This window comes from Tiliqua scincoides, chromosome 2 (assembly GCF_035046505.1).
Source record: "Tiliqua scincoides isolate rTilSci1 chromosome 2, rTilSci1.hap2, whole genome shotgun sequence".
Classification (NCBI taxonomy): domain Eukaryota; kingdom Metazoa; phylum Chordata; class Lepidosauria; order Squamata; family Scincidae; genus Tiliqua; species Tiliqua scincoides.
Window position 1 is genome coordinate 130325908 of NC_089822.1, and position 21134 is coordinate 130347041.

Sequence of the window (21134 nt, forward strand, 5' to 3'; positions counted from 1 at the left end):
CGGAGGAGAGGCACCTCCCGCCTGCTCGCTCGCTCTGCCATGGCCCCGGGGAATCGAGGCGCGGGCTGTCCGCTGGGGGTCCGGGAGGGTCCCATGGAACGCGCAGCATCCTAGAGGAGCTACCTGGGGAGGAGGAGAGGGGGCAGCGCTTCTCCCCCACAGCCTCTGGGGCGCCTGCTCGTGCTCCCCGCCGCAGCATCACCTGAGCCCCCCATCACCCAGGTCCCTCGCCCTCCCCACCCTAAAGGGGGCAGCCTCTCCTTGTGTGGCTCCCTCACCCCAGAGGCCTCCCTTGCCTTCTCGCTCCCCCACCGCGGCCCCCTCCCCATTGCGGCCCCCTCCCCACACGCACACGTGTAAACACGCCGCTTGCAGCCAGGAGGACCGACCCCCCCACACACACCTTTTGTGCCCGAGATGTGCGGGGTCCCAGCAGGTCCTGCGCCCCTCTGCGGTCCCCGGGCCTCCCCCTGGCAGCCCCCGTCCCCCGGTGCGGGGCAGGGGCGCAGATAAGCGGCCCCCACCTCGCCCCTTCGCCGCCCCCCAGCCCAGCTCTGCCGCCGTGGTCGCCTCTGCTGCCGCCGCCGGGGGAGGTAAATGATGTTCAAGTACCGGATCCGCATGTTCTTCAACGAGCTGAAGCTGCTGGTGTTGATGCGGCGGGGCCGCCCGGAGCCCGAGCCTGGAGCCGGGGGAAGCCGGGGAGCGCTGGGAGGCAGCGGCTGCGGGTGGCCCCCCTTCGCCGACTGCTCCTCTCGGCAGGACGACGAGGCTGAATACTATGGCGGGGGCGGCGCCGACACCCGGCCCCGCAGCCTGGCCCTGGAGGAGAAGGACCTCCGACCGCAGCCCCCCGGGCAGCAGCTGGGGCAGCAGCAGCCCGGGGCCGGGGGAGCTTTGGACTCGGTGTCGCTCAGCAGCAGCTTGGACAGTGGCATGAGAACCCCCCAGTGCCGGATCTGCTTCCAGGGACCCGAGCAGGTCAGTGGACAGCGTCAGTGCCTGCCAGGTGCAGGGAAGGGCTGGAGGGTGGGTTGGGTGTGGTGGGACTGGATACTATGGGGGGACCTCTTGCACCTGGCAGCATGGCTGGGCATGGCAGGCACGTCAAGGTGTAGGCCTGACAGCAGGATCCCAGGTGATCTGGGTGCTAGGAGGAGGCATCACCCTCAGCAAATCGCCAACTTGGCCCGTGGTGCCAAGGTGTGGACTCCTGGGAGTCACATCTCAGTTGATCTGGGTACTAGAGAAGATGAGGCTGGGTTGTCGGATGTCATGACATGATCAAAGAGTTACCAAGGTGTGGACAAGGCTACCAAGGTGTGGACAAGGCTGTCGTCTTGCAGGTCATGGGAGGAGGACTTTGGTGTTGGGATATATACCTATGTGCTGGGAAGCATCTTGACCAGGTGGTGCTGAAGGGGCCAGGGCAGGCCACCATCTTTTCCTATGCGGTCTGCCAGGCTGTTAAGATCTCTGACCAATAGGAAATGGCTGGGGTCAGTTGGTACCTCAGCCACTTAGGACTAGGACCAAGGTGTAGGCCAGGCCATCTGCTTGAAACTTAGCTTCCAAATTGCCTGGCCTTTTGAGACAGTATTCCGTGGCATAGATGGGGTGATATGTGTCAAGACTTGTCCAAGTTGTTTTGTTTTTGAGAAATCAGTGGAATGGGTGGGACAGTGGCAAGAATAGTGTTGCAGTAGACTTGACCAGAGAGTTAACTGTCCGGATGGTGTTCCATGCTCATAAGATACTCCGTATGCCCAGGTGACAGTGGTCTTTGGACACTGATTCTCAGTACAATATATAGGAAAACTGTATTTATGTAGAAGTTTTCAATTCTCTTGCCACCTCCCCAATCCTGGAGGTATGCCTTCTTGCATTGTTTTGTTGTTGTTTTTAAAAAGGGAAACTCTTTTATAGGCTAGTATAGAGTATTCTTTGGGCTAGATTATCTAATCAGGGTGATAAGGAATTGGAGGATATGTCCACCTTGTTAGAGGACCAGGGAGAGCATGCCACCTGTGGAGACAGGCTGTGTAGGTGCATGGGGAGTAGAGGGTATTTGTGAAGTGATCCCCAAGGCCTCAGAGTACGTGAGCCTCTAGGTCACTGCTTCTGGGAGGTGCTTGCAAAGATTGCATCTCAGAGCAGGTAGGGACCAGAGCTCGAATCCTTTCTCCTTACATGGTGAACCATGAACCTTCTGTGGTGCTGTGTGCGCTGATGCTAAGATGATCTCTCCAGGAATTTCTCCTCCCTCCTTACCCCTCCCCTCCCTCCCCTAGACAGCCTTCAGGAATGTGGTGTGATGATAAGGCTTTATGCCATAAGACAAAAACCGGAGTCTTCTCCCTTGAATGTCATGCAAGGAGGGGTTCAAAGCAAGGGGGGCCTATTCTAAAAAAGACAGATTTCTATTAAGCTGTTGGACAAAGTATGATGGAGAATATGGGGGTTCTGGCAGACAAAAAGCAGTGGGGTGTTTAAAAGCTGGCACAGGGCCTCTGAGTTGTATATGTCAATGGAGAGAAGGCCACACCTCTAGGAGCAGTCTGGTTGGCTTTTATTGATCTCAGTTGCCACCTCTTGTAGCAGAGTGGTGTGTTTTCCTGCAATAACTGGGTTCTTTCAAGACATTTCAGCTCTGGTCACCAGTGGCCTGGGCTGGAGCTTTGAAATACACAGGCAAAACATCCATTTGCCAAGGGACAGGTTGTGTGTGCCTTCTGTTTCTTTCCCCTGTGCACAAGGTATTGTAGTACAGACAATGTGAGCACCTTCCTAAGGGTCTTAGTGCCCTAGTTAGAGGGGCTACAATCTATGAAGCTGACGCAGCCAATAGTCGCTTCACAGGTTGAAAGGAAGATGAGCATTGTTTACCTTAAAATCCTTTGGGTGGGTTTGAGGATATGTGAGGCAGGACCCTATCCTTATGCTGGGTTGCTTCATCCTTTCCTCATGGGGGGGACTCATTTAAACACAGACACTGGAGTGGAGATTAATTTTTGTGTGTGTGGTGGAATCCGTAATTAATCATGTTCTTAGAGATCAAGCAGCCAGTGTATTTAATTTTGGCAATTCCCCTTGCAGACTGTCTCTAGAACAAGGAAGGTGTGTTCAGATTCTACCTTTACTGCTTCATTTGAGAAGTTGGCCTGTAATTTGGGGTCTTATGTGTTTGGAAATTTTGATTTTATTTATTTATAGAATTTTTGAACACTCCTTGCAAGGCAAAGCTTCTCAGACTGGCTCTCAATGTAGAAGTACCCATTGACAATAAATAAAATCATATGAAACAGTGTCACAACAAAAGCAAAATCGGCAGGTATTCAACACGCACCAATAAAACAATATGTTGATGCCAGTGGCGGAGGTAAAATTCTTTTTTATTATTACAATTGCTATTAAATATATTTACTTGCCATGTTTCAGCTAAGAAGTTTGCAATATGGTTTATGAAAGACCAAAGAGATAGTCGACTTCACACACAGTAGCTTTTTGAACCAGAGGTGAGATCTGTATTGGGAAAATACTGTGTTGTGAAGTGGCGCTCAGATATCCAGAAACAAGTATAACATAAAATGTTGTACCTAAGGTGAGATGGTCTCTTTCAGGAAAGGAGCAAGGGGTGATAGAGAGATTTGCACCTTCTAAACTTCAGATTATTTAATCTGGTAGCTCCATTGCGCCGTGAACCACGTGGCTCATGGTTGCAAATGTAGGTTAGAATCACTATCCATCTCAAGCAGGCTTTGAAAGGGTTGATGCGTGTGAGTGTGTATCCAGCCTCATGTGTGAGTACAAGAGGATAGCTGAAGTGTGCTAAAGAGTTACTAATAGCAGGAAGTGCTTTGTGAATGTGAGGGAGGCGGGGTGGATATGGAAGCTCAGCAGGTGATGGGCTTGGTGGTGTGTGCTGAAGAAAGGCAGAGGAGTCTCCTTTATGGGGAACCCTTATTTACATTTTGCAACTGTGATGGAGGGAGAAGTTGGGGTTGTGGTGCATGCAGAAAATCTATTTCCACATCCAGACCCTTGCATAGCTATGCTAGGTCTAGATGCACTTTGAGGAAGGGACTCTGTTGTGGGGAAGACGATGCTGTTTGTGTCCATCAGCATATTGAATCAATGGGAACAACAGAAGCCCAGATGACAGTGCTGGTGTGTGTGCAGGGTGTGGTTGGCTTTTGTGTTTCCATAGCTGTGCAAGCTTGTATATGTGTGCCCATGTGTGAACAACTCTATGTGTGCATTGTTTGTATGCAGAGTACTGCATGAGCCTTTATAAACACATGCTCACATGTGGACATACCTTTGTACGTTGACTCAGAAGAAGTGTTTGTGAGACTGTGCTTGTGCAGCTGGGCAAATGTTTTCCTTTGTGCATTTTACATTTAGAGTTGGGAAATATTGGAATCTTTCACATCTGTTTTTGTGCTCATGGGGGTGTTGACACATGTCTGTTTATGTGCATGTTTACATGCACACTGGTACATACTTGTACTTCTGACCATTGCTCCTGGTTCTCAGCCATGGGTTGCATGTTCTCTCAGGTTGATTGCTATGTGTGTCCATACTTGTGTATGTGGTTGAGATCACATTACCAGTGTGCACTCCCATTCCCATATATTATTTGTATAAAAACAGACCACATTTGGGGGAGTATAGATGTGCCCATATGGACAGAGCTCTTTGTTTCTGTATAATATGTGTGTACTGTCAGTTCCCTTTGTGGGTGTCCCCGCATGTGCCCATGTGATCGTACTTCTATGTCCATTCATTAATATGAGTATGCACTTATAATGTACATGATATGGGTTTGTGTTCTCTTGCTGTTGGTCTGCCATGACTAGGGGAACATCTCTGTGGTTGAATCTGAGCCCAGGATTCCTGAAACTTACCTATCCTAACTATTCTGTGCTGTGTTATGTGAAATATTAATACAGGGACAGTAGCTCAGAATATTTGGGTGCCTGAACACTGGCGTCGCTAGCAGGGTGTGGGGGGTGCAGGCAGCACCTGGTGACGCGCCGGAGGGGTGACGCGCCCTGGGGAGGACGTGCTAACATCACGGGGTTAGGAGCTACCCTTTCATGCCATACACCATTGGATGTGGAATGGTCAGCGGAGTGCGGTGCAAAAAACAGAATTGAAATAGCTCCTTTCGTTCAAAAGTTATGGCCAAAAAACCGGAAAACAAAAAATGCATGGAGCCCAATGGAAAGGCAGGCAAAGGGGAATGTGAGGACACCAGAAGTGTCCTGATCCAATGGAGCTGCTCCAGAAGGCAGCCTCCCCCTCCTAAAAAGAACAAAAAGGAGGCTTGAATGGTAAGGGGAAAGTTTTCTATTTTGCACTTGCAGAACCAGGTGGGTCTTTATTCTGATATGGCTGAAACAGAAGAACTTTAAACTGGGCACTGGGGAGGGCTAGAAATCTCACTGATTCTTTTTGGGGGGGTTATTGCAGTCAGACTATGGAGTAAGCTCCATTGACCACTATGGGACTTACTTCTGAGTAGACATGCATAGGCTTGGGCTCACAGGCTGCAATCCTACCCACACTTTCCTGAGAGTAAGCCCCATTGACCACTATGGGACTTACTTCAGAGTAGACATGCATGGGAGTGGGCTCACAGGCTGCAATCCTACCCACACTTTCCTGAGAGTAAGCCCCATTGACCACAATGGGACTTACTTCAGAGTAGATTCACTTGGTGGAACAGGACTGGCTCCCCCTTATTTAATTATTTTATTTTGATTTAATTATTTATAATTATTTATTTTAATTGCTTGATGATGTCACTTCTGGCCATGACATCACTTCCAATGGGTCCTGGACAGATTGTCATTCTAAAAAGTGGGTCCCAGTGCTCAAAGTTTGAGAACTGCTGCAATAAGGTGTTAGTAAGTTGACACGGAGTGTGTGTGTGAGAGACTCTACAAGTTTTCAAAATCATTAAAATCAGAATTTGGAGGAATAAGACCATCATGTTATAGATCAATCAATGCGTAATTTCATGCAGAATGCAATGAAACAATCCACATTGAAATATCTGGGTTCTAACAAAAGGTACAGCCAAAAAACCAGTGGGGGTGGGGCGATGGTACATCACCATGCCCACCTGGGGCGTTGCCCCACCCACTGCATGGGGTGATGCGCAGGCCTCCCACACTGGGTGACACAAATCCTAGTGACGCCACTGTGCCTCAAGGAGACAGGCACCAAATTACACTTTCCCAATCTTCTACCTCTTGTGCAGCTCCACTTCAGCTCAATAACTCTCATGCAGGAGAACTTTCAGGTAAATTGAGCCAGGTAGTTCTGACTGTCTGATTCTTGTACCTTTACTCTGAAGTCCTATTTTCTTCAGTTGGGTTCCTTCTCAAGTAAGAACGCATAGGATTCCAACCTTGCGGTGCCACCTTCTGCAGATTTACTTGGAACTAAGTTCTGAGTGAGTCCATTGGGGCTTATTCCCATATCTAGCATTGCACCCTTACTGGATTTCAGCTGCCTCACCCTGCTTCATGATGCTGTTTCTCTCAGTGGTTTTGCACATTGATTCATCTATGTGGACCTTCTTTAAGCAGCCCTTCAGTTCAAGAGTCCCAGAGCAGCATACCATTTGGAATCAAAGCAAACATAGTAAAGCTCCACAGAACACCGAAAGTGTAGAGTGCGGCTCTGAGAAACAGGTGCTTTTGTTGACTTTATTGAAGAGAGTTATGTGCTGCACTTCAGTTTAAAAATGCTCGTTGTGGCTTACAGTTTAAAAAATAAAAACAACGGCAGAACAATAAAAGACTACTGTGTAAAAGACCACTAGTTGGCATCTTTCAGTCTTGAAAGACTATGGTATTATGTTCTGAACGATGGTTCTGGAACAGAGTGTCTTCTCCAGTGCGTGAAGCCTGGATAAAGTAGATATGGAGGATAGACTGCATAAAAGACCACTGAGCCACAAATATATGTCTGCATTAACAGGGCTGTATAAATCACTGGGAAGTTCAAATGGGTCAAGCTACACAGACTCCTAGTTGCCAGATTAACAGCCCAATTCTAAAGGTGGTGGCCTTTAGGTGGTGGCCCAATCCTAAAGATGGCTGCCAGGTGCAGTGGTACCAAAGCGGCTACCATGTCATCCTGTGGCCCTGCGGCAGCCTCCATAGGTTTCCTTGGGGGAAGGGGACTTTTGTCCTCTCCCCCTGGGTAAAGCCTCAAGCCCTGCAATGGGGCTTCTCAAGTCTGCACTGGCTATTTTTCCAGCACAGACCTGAGAGACTCCGTGTTGGGCCTTTTGTCCCGACTCAGAGTTCAGGATCCGGCAGAGCAGAGCTCAGGTGGTCCCACACCCCTCCCACCCCGTTTCCTCTCCCCACATTGCCCTTCCCCCGCTCCCAATGCTCTCACCACTGCCCAGAGCTCTTACCTAGCTCAGGGCAGCATACAGCCGGCAATAGGCTCAGTGCCCACTGAGGGTATCGCAGGTGTACCTTACGGCCCATTTATAGTACCCAGCACTGGCAGTAAAGAGCTCAGAATTGGGCTCTAAGAGACATGCTTAGAAGTAGAAGTGCCTCTTCTTTCATAAGAGAAGAGCTTGGGGGGGGGAGGCTGGTCCTGATGTGAGTTGCGGGGAACACTTTCCCCTCATGCCATTTTCCCACTGACAGTTTCCATCCCAAAGTGGCTATTTGCTGCGAATGCCTGCTTCAGAAGTAAGCACCAACTGGGGAGGATTTTGGGTGGGAAAACAGTGGGGGGCTCCTTCTCTATGATCCTCAACCCAGTCAGAATCCTTCCCCCCCCCAACAATTGTTTGTGGTGAAAGAGGAACTTCTGCTTTTAAGTGCACATTTTACATAGGTGGTTAGGAGACCTTGTAGTTGATCCTAAGATGAAGTCTCTGAATGTCTTGAACAAATGAAACATATCTTCACTTGATAGCAGAAGGATGTCAATTTGGCTCTCAGAGAAATTCCAGAGCCACGACACACCATAACTGAAAACATTGTGTTGTAGACCCTCATTCTCCTCCTCTTTAAAGACAGCAAGGCCTGGAGGAGGGTCCTGAGGATGACATTAGTATTTGGGCAGGTTCATGTGGGAACAGCAGTCCTTTATATCCCTGGGCCCCCTCCCTTTTAGAACTTTAAAGGCTGAAATCTGGAATTGTGCTTGGATATGGCCTGGAAGCCAGTATAGTAAGACAGATCCTGTTTATCTGCCCTGTCCCAGTCAGGAGTCAAACTTGTGTATATTGTAGTTTTCAAGCAGGTTTAGAAACTGCTTTTGGGGGGGGGGGCAGAAGGGATATATTGATCTTTTATCTGCAAGATGTTTTTGAGTGAGGGGGAAGTGGCATCTCCTACGTGTACTACATTGAAGTAGTACAGCCAACTCTGCTACCTCATTTTGGGACCATTCCTATCCAAGTTTCTAGCAGTGATGCAGCCAACGGGGTATGCGCTGCATTCTGTGGAAGGGGACAGTCCTAGAGGCCTCCTCAAGGTAAGGGAACTTTTGCGCCCTTACCTCAGGGCTGCATTGCATTAGTGCTGGAAGTTAGTTAGGATCAGGCCCTTAGCTGCATACACAGGCCAGACCTGAGACTGTTGTCAGGGCTTGTTTATTTAATGATTGGCAGCCAAATCCTATGCACGCCTATTCAGAAGCAAGTCCCATTAGAGTCAATGGGGCTTACTCCCAGGAAAGTGTGGATAGGATTGGGCTGTCATTCCTTTACTTTGATTTCTAGCCTTCCTAGCTGTGATTTCCTTAACCCATTCCTAGTGACCAGAACTCTATGAGATGGGGGCATCCCATTTCCTAGAATGAGTCCTGAGTGTGGAAAATAGCAAAAATTGCTGATGGAGGACTTGTGTCTGGTCACTTGGGACAGATTTAGGAACTCTCAGATCTTTTTGATGCTGTCTCTGATTGCTGGGAGGAAGATTCCCTGTTGTCTCTGCCCATCCTATCCAAACTGTCCATTGTCTCCACCTGACCAGAAAGAATTCTAAAAGGATTCTGGTTAGGCTGCCTGCAAGATTTAATTCCCAGTTCCTCACCTGGTGACTACACAGCACTAGTGGAGCTGAACCCACATCTCCTAGATTCACGTCTAACATCACTTTGTTTTCAACCCAAAGAAACTGACTTCTGGCTGTAACAGGTGCAGAGAAGAGCAAGTAGAGAGATTCTAGGAATGAACAATTTCTCCCATAGGGAGAGACTAAATGAGTATGATTAAGCCAGAAGGATGTCACCTTTTAGGGAAAAAAAGGATGGCTAAAAGCATTTCCTGTGGATATAACAGAAGGGATAAGACCATAAAGGGAAAGCTCTTTATATTAAAGAAAGCTGCAAGTACAAGAGATACAATGGGTACAAAATAGACAGCAATAAATTTAGACCATTATCCAGGACAAATCCTGGCCTATCAAGGTGCCTGACTCTGTGCAGGATTTTGGCTGTATGCTGGAAATCAGATTAAGGTAGTTGTCTATTAGAAGCGTGAAGCCCTCCAAAGACTTACAGCAACAAAGAATCTCAGTTGTCTGATTTATTTGTCTTCCTTGTATTCTGCTGTTCTCCAAAGAGCTTAAAGGTGCTTAGTTTTAGTTCCCAGGCAGCATTTAGGGTCAAACTTGCTCAGCTTCTCATGTGTCCTTCAGACTATTATTTGAAAGTAGAGGCTTTAACTGTAAGTCATAAGTTGATGACTGATACCTTTTGACTTCTGTCCTGTTTCCTCTATAGAGTCACAAAGAGTCCACCTTCATTAAAAAAAAAATCCTCTCTCTCTCCCTCTGGAGTCACTGGAGAGGCGGTGGAACTTCCATGTACAGGAACAGTATACACCCATGTGCCCTGCTTGTGATCTTCCAGAGAAATGTGACTGGCTGCTGTTGGAAACAAAATACACTGGACTGGACTGAGCTAGAGGGAGCTTGGTCTGGTCCCAATTCTCATGTTCTTGTGATTGCAGTAAGAAGATACGGCATGCTGAGTAGTACAGAGTTGTTTCCCGATAAAATTACCTTGGAGTGGGGAGTGTAAGGGTCTGCAGGATCAGACCCATAACTAATGGGCCATAAGCAGTCTGGTTCTGACAGATCATCATATGAAATATTGGAAGGATTTAATAAGGAAGCCAATAAGGAAGAATTTTCCTCTTGGTTAAATTAGTTTATTTTTGCTTTGGCTCCCTAGCCCTTTCTTTGTAACATGTGGCTGAGCTCAATTGCTAGAATGATCTATTAGTATTACTATTATTAAAAATAATATTTACCACTAACACATTCACAAAGGGTTTTTCAGATAAAATTAAATAAACCCAGAGGTATTTTTACCACAATAATGTAGAATAAGGTGCAGCTGTTCTCTTTTGGCATACTCTGGGTTGAGCTAAGTTGGTGTATCAAAATGGCTAACACCACAATCCTAGGTGTGTCTACTCACAAGTAAGCATCTTTGAGTATAATGGAAGTTACCGCCCACTAAGTGTATATAGGATTGTGTGAATTGGAAAATCTCAGGTTCAATTTCCACCACAGCTGCAAACTCTAGATGAAAGGCACTGAGGGAGGGAGGGAGGGGAGGGGAGTATGTGGGCTTCTAGAGCTTGGGAACCACTGATCTAGTTCAATATCAGTGGTTCCCAAGCTCTAGAAGCCCACAGACTACGGAGGCAAAAATTGGAATCGTTGTGGACCACATGCAACTCCCCCCCAGTCCCTGCACACACAAAAAACTACAATTGCATTTGTAATAATTAGAGAAGATTTATTAGAGATTTATTCTTTATAGAGAACATTTGTGGGTTGCTACTTTTGTTGTCAGCTGCGGCTGTGGGTGGTCCGTTCTCCATCCTCTCTGGTGGTCCATGGCGGGAGTGCTGGCTCAGTGAGACACTGGAAGTGATAGAAGGTGACCTTTCCTCTGAGATCTAGTGAATCACCTGTGAACTGTGTGGTCCATGGGTTGGGAACCAGGGAACTGGAGCTTCTGGTAGCTTGTCTCCTCATCCACCAGCAGGCTCTGGTTTCTCATGAAGTCTGGCAGGCTGAATGGGTAAGGACACACTCTGGGCTTCAAGACCATCCTGAACACTGTCATCTGACCTCACAGGCTAATCCAGGCTCACCAGGCCTCATATAAAGCTTAACCTTCAACCTTCCTCCTCAGTCTGAGTGATGAGTTACTAGAGTAATCTCTTCTTGTGTCAGCTGGCTGGCTGGCTCTTTGGAAGTCAACTTTTGGCTCAGCCTAACCATGCCCCAGCCTTTTACATTGTGATCTGCTTGCTCTGACTTCAACCTTTAGACTGCACCCTTGTCTTGGCAGCCAGAAACCAAGAGCAAACCCTTGCTGCTACGTAACCTTAAGGAAGCCACTCTTTCAGCTGCTCAGATGCAGTAGGGAGATAGGAATACTTGTCTACCTTCCAGAGTGGTTTGTAAGAATTAGAGAGAGAATTCTTTTTATGTTCTTTGGAACATTCCAAAAGTTATGTAGAAACATCTTAATTTTTTTCTTTTTGTTGTATATTATCTTTTTACTGATTTATCTCTAGGCAGTTTATATTAATGGCTTACAGTCTAAGGGCACAATCCTAACCCACTTTCCAGCACTGACATAAGCGCAATGTAGCTCCAAGGAAAGGGAACAAACATTCCCTTACTTTGAGGAGGCTTCTGTGAGTGTCACTCAACTGCAGGATACAGCATACGTCCCATTGGCACAGCTATGTCAGTGCAAGAAAGTTGGTTAGGATTTGGGCCTAAGAGGCATATCAACATTTTTTTCTCTAAGGAATGGGGAAGGAAGAGAAAGATAAGCATATTCTACCTACTGTTATTGTTGAATTATTGGCTAACCTTTGCAGGGTGTAGTTTTGAGGGATGACTCTTCTTGCAGTTCTGAAGCACAGACCTTCCATGATGGATGGGGGCTGCTTTCCCTGAATGCAGGACCACAGCTAGTACCCTTGGTGTGGTAGTCGAGGAGAGGAGCTAGCATGGACTTGACTATAATTTATTTCCTGATTCATCAGCCCCCAAAATGCAGCTCCTCCAGTGGAAGTTTTGGAGGGCTAAATTTAGTGCTGAAAACTGTCTTCTATGTTTTCTTCTGTCCTGCTAATGAAGCCTACAGAATGGATATCTCTCTGTGGGATGGAACACAAAGCTGAAAGGCAGGACTCCTGGGTTCTGAGTAGGAGAGGACTAGAATGATCTTTCAAATTCTCAGAATCATATTCTCATGAGGGAGCACCAAAATGTTCAAAGACCAGGCCTTTTTCAGGGGTGAGGGGAAAAAGAAGACAGGTAAATACTGTAGATGCTGCTACTGGCAGCATCAAATTATTCAGGACCCTGGGCTACCAGCATGTCCAATGGTGTTGGGTGGAGGTGGCAGCAAACTTTCTAACATGGCCTTTCCACAGAGCCAGCTAAATGCAAAGCAACATGATCCTTACAGGTATTTCACAATGGTGGTGATTAACATATGGAATTCACTGATGCATGGTGTGGAGAGAATGACCTCCAGCTTATATGACTAGACAGATTCTATCTGTTGGTAGGTCTATCAGTGGTGATAGCCCTGTTAGTTACAGAGCTTATACAGTTTGTACAGTATAGTTTGTACAGAGTCAAGCCATGTGTTGTTACCTCTCCATACCAGACACTGAGGCAAACAACAAGGGAAAACCATTGCTTTCGTGCCCTGCTTGTATGGTCAGCTTACCTTGCTTTTTGAGATTGTATGCTTCTGGCTGGCTTCTGCTAGATACCAAACTGGGCCTTTAGTCTTATCCAACAGGCCATTCTTATGCCTTCAAATGTAAGGACCAAGGCACAGTCATGCTCCTGATACCCCACAGTCCACATGATTTCAGCCACACTTGTCACTGCTGGTCCACATTGGCTGACAGGGATTGGCAAAGGCACCACCATCCCAAGATGGTTATCCTTTGTTAATAAAAGGGCCTGTACTTGTATAAGAGACAGAACACAAACCAATTACCTCTCCATAAATGTGCTTGGGAAGAGATGAATAGGAGTGTCAGTGTGGGGCCAAAAATATGTGCATCTAGGGCACGTATCAGGTGTTGGGCTTTGTTGGACTGTGTCTGAAGGGCCCACAGCCAATCCCTGTGATAAATGAATAGATAACTAGATGGTAATATGCTTTTCTTACCTTTTTCAAATCTTGCAAAGATTTTCAGTTCGATTTAGTCCAGCACATATGTTGTTTCTCTTAATTGCCAAATCCTCGTGACTGCTTTGAGTTCACAATATGATATTAGTGCCTGATGGTTTTTAGCAGATTAGCTACTTCAGACTACTGTTGCTGAGGCTTGGGGGTGGAAGACAGGCAGGTGCCCTGATCCAATCATTTTGGTCCAGCCTATGAGAATGTGCGGAGCAGCTGTGAGCCCAGTGAGAGGGCTTTTCCTCTGCTCGCTGGCTCGCACAGGCTACCATCACCAGAGGCTTTGCAGAGAATGGAATCCAGTGGAGGAATGAGTCACTGGAGAGGCGCAGTGCACACTGAAATGTCACTTTAATTGTAGACTTGATTTACCATGCTGGCTTCAGGCAATGGGTGAGACATTTCCCACCCCATGTGGAGCAGTCCCCCTGTGGGAGGCTTAGTAAACCATCTGGACTTCCACTGATCCAGGACTTAGTCCCAGTACCTATTCTCAGAGCTGGAGCTAGCCATCCCAGAACATGTGAATACATTCTAAAGCCTTTGAGGATGTACAGAGTGGCTCATAGCCAGTCCCTGCATTTCTGGGATGGAGGGGTAAATTGCTTGCTACCAGTGTAGAGATGCAACAGGCCTGCCTCTGTTGGAGTTCATCTGGACAGGGCTAAGCCATGGGAGTTACTCCCCTCCCAATGGGTAGAGGCAACTTTGCACTAACCATTAAACAGTACTCCAGTTAACATGAAAAGGGGAGTATCCACATGTCTGTGCTGTAAACTGATAGATCCTCCTCCTCTCTGACATTTGGAGAACAGAACAAAAGAGCTTTGTTTAGACACCCCCCTTTTTTTTGATCCCATGTAATTATCTAGGAGAAGGATTTTGGTTTCTTTCTCCATCACCATTCCCAATCAACATTGTGTTTAAGGATTTTGTGATAGTAGAGATTGGATACCCTGACATATTGGATTTCATGGGTGAGTGGGGCAGACTGAAGAATCTCTGCCTGCTATTGGTTCTTTGCTGATCTGATTTTAGAAAGGGTCAGGACAGGCAGGATGATCTGAAGATGGCGGGATCGGAAGAAAATACAGCTGTACGAGGGTGTGGTGCTGATAAAGGAAGGTTACTGGGTCAAACAAATGAGGGGAAAGCTGGATAGAGGAATCTGAGAGGCGAAGAAAAACTGCAAGGGAAGCTGGCCAGGGAGGAGTTGGCAGAGAGCAGGGAAGGCTTACAGATTAGCCTTTTGAGAATTATGATGAGGATTATGAGAATCTCTGCCCCAGCATGGTGTCCCCTTCCTGTGATGTCACAGTGTGCTTTTCATTGCAGTTGACAATATAATTGTTCAAGGCGGAGGGAATGAATGAATTTATCTTTTCCGGCTAGATTGGTCCTGCCTTGACTTGCTCTGGGAGCTTGAGGGGGGGGGGCAGGAAGAGATGCCAGGAGGCCCGCTGTTAATGGTGCCCGTTAATAACAATGATGTTAATGTGTGTTAATTTCCCTCCACTGTTCCCAAGTCTTTCTCCTAACTTAGAATTGAATAATCAAGACCCACTTACTCCACAAACCCCTCAAGCTGGAACACTTGGCTTTTAAGCCAATTAGTCAGGTGAGACTTAACAGTAGCTTAAATCCAAATGCTTTTTGTTGTTGTTTCTGCTAAGTGGCTTGTGGGTCTAGCTGCTTTAGCTACAAAAGCAACCTGTCTTCACACATGCGGATCAGGGAGTTGGGGTTTCTACCGTGTCAGTATCAACAGTGCCCCTCCCATAATTCCCTGGCCTTCTTTCTCACCCACCAAAAGGGCTGATTCTTCATTAGGGTACTATTGCTTGGAGGACAGAGCTACACCTTCCAAATGAAGGCTTGCTTTACTACCATTGGACATGTATTTAGTGCTAACGGCTTGCCAAGAGCTGTACAGAACATTGGAGTGACTGTTCTTTGCTGAAGGGGCTTTCAGTCTTGAGCTTACGGGTGCACAGTTTCTATAAAAAAATCTTGATGCAGTACGTCAAGTTTTGCTGTCAGGTGGTCCAAAACAGCAGTCTGCTACGAATACTGTGGTCCCTCCGCTGTGCATTCAGCATCCGGTGCTAACCCCCTGTCCGTTGTACCACCATGCAATTGCTGCAGGGCAACTGTCTCCAAAAATGGCATCAGCATGGGCAGGGTCTGTACCATAGTGCAAAGGTCTGAAATCTGCTGAACGTGTTGTTACATAGAATCATGAACACCTACAGCCCCAGCAGCATTTGAGTTCAGTTCAGTTCCTGCCAATACTGGCACTGTGAGGCTCAGATTCTCTGTCCATCAGCGAGACATAATCCAAATTTTCAGGGCAAGATTCTGAAATAGCAGGGGCATCATCCACCCAGGTTATTTAGCACCAAGGAGCTGGTCCAGAGAGATGTTGCACTAGCAGTATCTAGCGGGTCAGCAGTTTTTATATCTTTTCGGCACCACCTCTTCCTGTGGGGCCCTCATCCAAAGGCTATTTGGATTCATTATCCTTCCTCCTGAGTAGGACTAAGAGATGGAAAGCTTCATGTGATGCACATTCTGGTTGGGGCTTCAGCTCAGACTCGTCACAATCTCTTCTGTGATTTTGGGGTTGAGTAGTGGGAGTCTAGAGTGGGAGCCTGTGACCACTCAGGCTGCATTGCACCCCCAAATTTCTTGGGAGGGGCATCTTCTAGGGTGGGTATCCTAGAGTGCCCACCAAGTTGGATTATTTCATCCTGGACCCCACAGTTACTGGGATCTATAGTGGGGTTCCATTCCTAGCTAAGACTGTGGGGCCCATACTGGGGTGCAAGTGTCCCAGTGACTGTTCTGCCTCCTCCTCTTCCTCAGATGAGTCTTCTGGATTGGTGAGGCATGATAGTATGTATTGTGCTACTGTTCAGGCTTTTCATGTGATTCACCCTAATGTTTACAGAATGTAGTGCTGTGTTGAGGGACCTGCCACACCAAAGCAGTTTTTGCTAGCTACCAGGCTTCAACAGTAACCTGAGAAGCAAATCAGTACAGTGTAATGATGGGTAGTTGGCCTCGGATGGTGACTGGGGGGGGGAAGCAAGCAGAACACATGGACAGACTAAAATCTCTGCTCCGCCAAGAGCTCACATTCGCTTTGTCTTGGTTCCATAACTGAAAAATGAAAACTATAACCACCTGCCTCGCAGGGTGATTATGAGAATGAATGGGGTAGTTACTTGAACACATGTCTAGTTCATGACACTACAGAAATATTTGTATTATTATTAAGGGCTGTGTGTATTCTGCAGTCACACCACGCTGACACAGAATTCCACATTTTGAACATTTCAGTGTAAAAGTTTGTGGTGTTTTTGTGGTATTATGTATGTTTTTTTTCTTTTTTATTCTTTTGCATAAAATAAAAATAAAGCATTTAAAAAGTTTGTTTTTATTTTTAAAGAAGTTTCTAATCCCTAAGGATGTGCAAAAATAGTTTTGGAAATATGGGTAGATTGTAAGCAATTGACAGGAGCCTGGTTTCTGTTTAGCTTGTTCAGCACTTAACCCAACACAGTGCTAGGAACTTCATAAAGAATTGTTAAGTCTGCAATCATATACACCAGTGTTTCTCAAACTGTGGGTCAGGACCAGGCTCCTGTATATGCTTTTAACAATGATAGTCAATGGGGCTTATTCCTGGGTATGTGTGAGTAGGATTGCAGCCTAGGATTGTTAAAAACTTTCCTGCTTGAAGATGTCACTTCCAGTCATGACATCACTTCCGGTGAGTCCTGACAAATTCTCAATCTAAAAAGTAGGCTCTTTTTAGATTTAAATTGTCAATCTAAAAAGTAGGCCCAATCTAAAGTGCTAAAAGTGTGAGAACGACTGGCATACACACTCTCCTGGGATTAAGCCCCATTGAACATAGTAGGAGTTACTTCTGAGTAGACATGCCTAGGCGTGGGCTCTAATAATAACAGAATTGACAGTGGGAGCAGATAATGCCAAAGGGAAATTTCAGCAACTGGAGGAGGAACTAGTCAGGATTTTTAGCAATCAGGGTGAGACTTGCAGGCCATGTTTATCTTCTGGGCATATGGGAGGTGACCCTCATTGAACTTGGTGGGGTTCATTTCCAAATAAACACACACTTGATTGCATTGCATAAGAAGCAAGCTAAATTAAGGGGAACAATATGTGCCGATCTGGCTTGCTTACTTTTGTAAGTTATACAGGTTCATTAAAATTCAGCTGTTCTTGGTGTACAACTTGAGATCCTTTGGCACAGGTTAAAAAATCTTATTTGTGTTTATTGCACTGGGCGGAATAATGACAACTTCTGGTTTTGGCTTCTTCTTCCTCATCCTGAGAAGGCTATAAATCTAGGGGTATTAATTGATCTTCAGAGTTGCTGGCGGATGGTTTTGGTGACTTGAGAGAGATGCTACAGTTTGTTCAGAGCTGTGTCTGCTGGAATATGTGAAGTGCTGCTGGAATGTTCCTGGCTGTAATTGGAATGTTTGGAGTGGGGTGGTGGTGGTGGTGGTGTGTGCTTATTTTGATAGTTTCCAAGTGTGCATTGTGGCTAGGTTTAATAGAAGAGCAAGAATAAGATACCTGGTGACCTGACCAAATAGAGGCAAGGTTGGGAAGATGGAGTTGCCTGACTGGACATCTTCTATATCAGCCCCTATACACAGCCTCTAATGTCTTCATCTGGGGAACCCATATACCAAACTCAGAATAATGTACAAAATTTTATTCTAACTATTTTGAATTTCTGCTAATATGGTAATACTTTGAGTAAGCACTAAATGGCAAAGGAGAGAGGGAGAGACATTAGCGTAGTAGGGACAGAAGAGTAGGGCTGGGTGACTAGGGACACATAGTGAAGCACAGGTTGCTCTGTAGGGCAGATTGCTGGAAGCCTCATTCAAAGGTACCCTTCGGCACCTTATTCTTCAGAAACATACCCTCCCCCCCATTTCTTTTATCTGTAATCCTAAGGACTGAAAACTCATTTGGAGGTTTTAAAAGTGAAAGCATATGTGTCATCAGCATGCCATAGATGGCCCACATAGGAAGACAAAACTCCTGAACAGGACTTGAGGAAAGAGAGGGGGGAAACTAAGAAGTTGTCCTCAGTGAAACGAAAATGGACACACACAGAGAGAGAGAGAGAGATTGGCAGGCAGTATGAAGTCTCTGGATTGGCCAGGCCTAGTATGAATACTGGGAGTCAGGCCCCATATATACTTGTGTGTGTATGTGTGTGTAAGACCACACTTCAGACTCTGCGGGCAGGAAATACAACTAGTGTGTTAGGGTCAGATGTTATTGCCCACAGTTTTCTGCTTGTAGTGAGTTTTTCACATATGAGTCAGTCAGTATTATTATCATCCCTGTACTGCAGATGTAGACCTTAGGCCTGAGGTATTCAGTCTGTGTGTCCCGCCTCCCTGGTGAGTTGTGGCTAGCCTCCAGGGGCGTCACCAGGCATGGGGGGGGGGAGAGAGGCTGGGCTGGGCTGGGCTGGGCTGCTCAGCTCAGCTGCACATGCTGCCTTGCTGCTTTTTTACAACTGTGAATGAGGTGGGTGGAGCAGTGTGAGGCTGGGAGGGTATGTGAAACATGCTGGGGGGAGGTGGGAGAGAAGGCTGGCTGGGCGGGCAGAGGTGCCTCATCTCATCATGGAGCTCTCTCCATGTGCAACCTTACCCCAAGGACTACATTTCCCAGTGTGCCCCTCGCCCTGGGCATCCTGGGATTGGTCAAGGCTGGAGGAGAGAAGAGTTCAGAGGTGCTGCATCTCATCAGCACAGGGGTGCTCCTGGCAGGCTTCAAAGCGGGAGGGAAGAGTAAGTCCTCCACTTTGGGAGCCCAGCCTGCTCTTAGTGTCCAAATGCCCCAGCCTGCATCCCTCCGTCTTGCCTGGGGGGTGTGTGTTGGGTGTGTGTGTGAGAGCAGCCCCCATCTACTTTGGGGTGAGTTGTAATCTTGCTCTGTGTGGCTGCAATCCTTTCCACACTTTCCTGGGAGTAAGCCCCATTGACTCAAATGGGACTTACTTCTGAGTAGACCTACATAGGCTTGGGGGTCTGTGTCAGCTTAACCCAGGATCCTCACCTTTCTCTTTTTCCTCCAAAAAAGAAAAAAAAGCCACTCTTGATGGCTTTGTCTCCAAAAATTGATTAAAAATAAAAGTTCCCATTTCTTTTTAGCCATCCCCTTTTTCCTCCTGCCTCCTTTTGAGGGGGGGGGGGTACTCTGTTGGCTGCTATTGTAAGACAAAAGGCACAATCCTAGCTAGGTCTACTTAGAAGTAAGTCCTATTGTGTTCAGTGGGACTTACTCCCAGGAAACTGGGGTTAGGATTCCAGCCAAACAGTCTCTGGGTCTCAGTTTGCATCAGGTTGCAATTAGCAGATGCACACAAAACAAAGTCTTCCCCTCCCCCAGCAGATTCATCACTTCCCCCCTCCCTTTCCCAAACGCTCCAGGTGTGCTGCTAACAAACTCAGGGCACAGTCCTAACCAGGTCTACTCAGAAGTAAGTCCTATTTTGTTCAATGAGGCTTACTCTCAGGTAAGTGTAGTGAAGCTTGCAGCCTCAGAGTGCTGGCAGCTGTTTTTTTGTTTCTAGTTTATAATTATAACACCTTCATCCCCATTTTGGGGGTAACTGAGGTGAGATGTTGTAATGGGGAGCTGTGGCCAATGGCCACAAGGATCAGGGGAGGCGCGAGCCAGAAAAGTTCGAGACCACTGCCTTAGGCTGAGAGAGCGCAGTTCAAGATGGCCTAGCGCAGTGGTGAGTAGGCTTCCATCCAAAGTGTGAAATGGTGCCTTGGTGTGGTTTTCCCCTCTAGGCTAGTAAGCCAGGGAGGAGGCAACCAGGCAGTGTAACCCAGGAGAGCCAGACAGGACTTATGCCTGATTCTATGCCTTAACCAGGCTAGGCCAGACCATAACATCCTCCAGCATAGCTATGTCACCTTTCTCAGTGCACCTTCCTCTGTTTGTTTACATATGCAAGTTGTCGCTTCCCTTCTCCTCCTGATCTGGTCCATTGCTTTCCCATGCAGCATGTGTTTTGGCTCACTTGGTGCTACTTCCTCAGCAGATATATTTTCTCATGTATATCTGCTCTCTACATGTGGTAATTGTGTTTGGATTGTGAAGGTGGATATCCATAGAAAATAATCCTGCCTCAAAGGGGCTTAGACAAATCTCTGGTTCCTTCCATACTCTGCAACTCTGGTAGTGACCTCACATACCCCATCCCTGGGCTCAGGGATACCCCTGAATCCACACACACAAAAATCTTCCCTCTACCCTAACTCCTGTCCCCACCCTGCCCAGCACCCATATTCCCATCCTGAGAGCTGTCCTGCTGGCCCTGTTACCATTGTGAGTGAAGCTGTAGCTTCAGAAGAGAGCACAGCAGTGTGGAAAAGAGAGATTCCACAAGGGGACCTTGTTGGAGTGTTCTTTCTTGGGGGGATGAGCTAATTGGGGCATGGCATCTTAAACTGAGATTGAGTCTAGTGTGCTGCCTAGGATTGTGTGCAGTTAGGCACAGAAGGGGAATAGGGGCATATCATACTGGCTCCTGCAATTGACAGGGAGTATGGAGCCTCTGGATTGGCCAGGCCTAATATGATACTGGGAGCCTGGTCTTCAGTCTTTGCCTAGTTAACAGAATAGTATCTTCTGCCTACTTGCACTCAGAGTTCCAGCATTCAGCTCCGATTCCCTACTCCAGTTCCAGCAATGGGCAGCAGGACCTCAGGGTTGGCAGTCTCTCTTAGCCTCAACCTCTTTCCATTTTGCAATATGGGAATTGTAAAAATACTGATCTGTGTTACAGGGTATTGCTAGGATAGCTGAAAGCTGAGGCAGATCAGATG

At 47.0% G+C, this 21134-nt stretch overlaps 1 protein-coding gene across 1 annotated transcript in view; it reads left to right on the plus strand.

Moving 5' to 3' along the window:
- Positions 1 to 597: 597 nt before the first annotated feature.
- The window catches only part of MARCHF9 (membrane associated ring-CH-type finger 9), a 43133-nt gene continuing 22596 nt past the window's right edge, over positions 598 to 21134 (plus strand). The window contains exon 1 of the mRNA XM_066617706.1: positions 598 to 981. Coding sequence (XP_066473803.1) covers positions 598 to 981 — 384 coding nt within the window. The remainder of the gene's footprint in view (positions 982 to 21134) is intronic.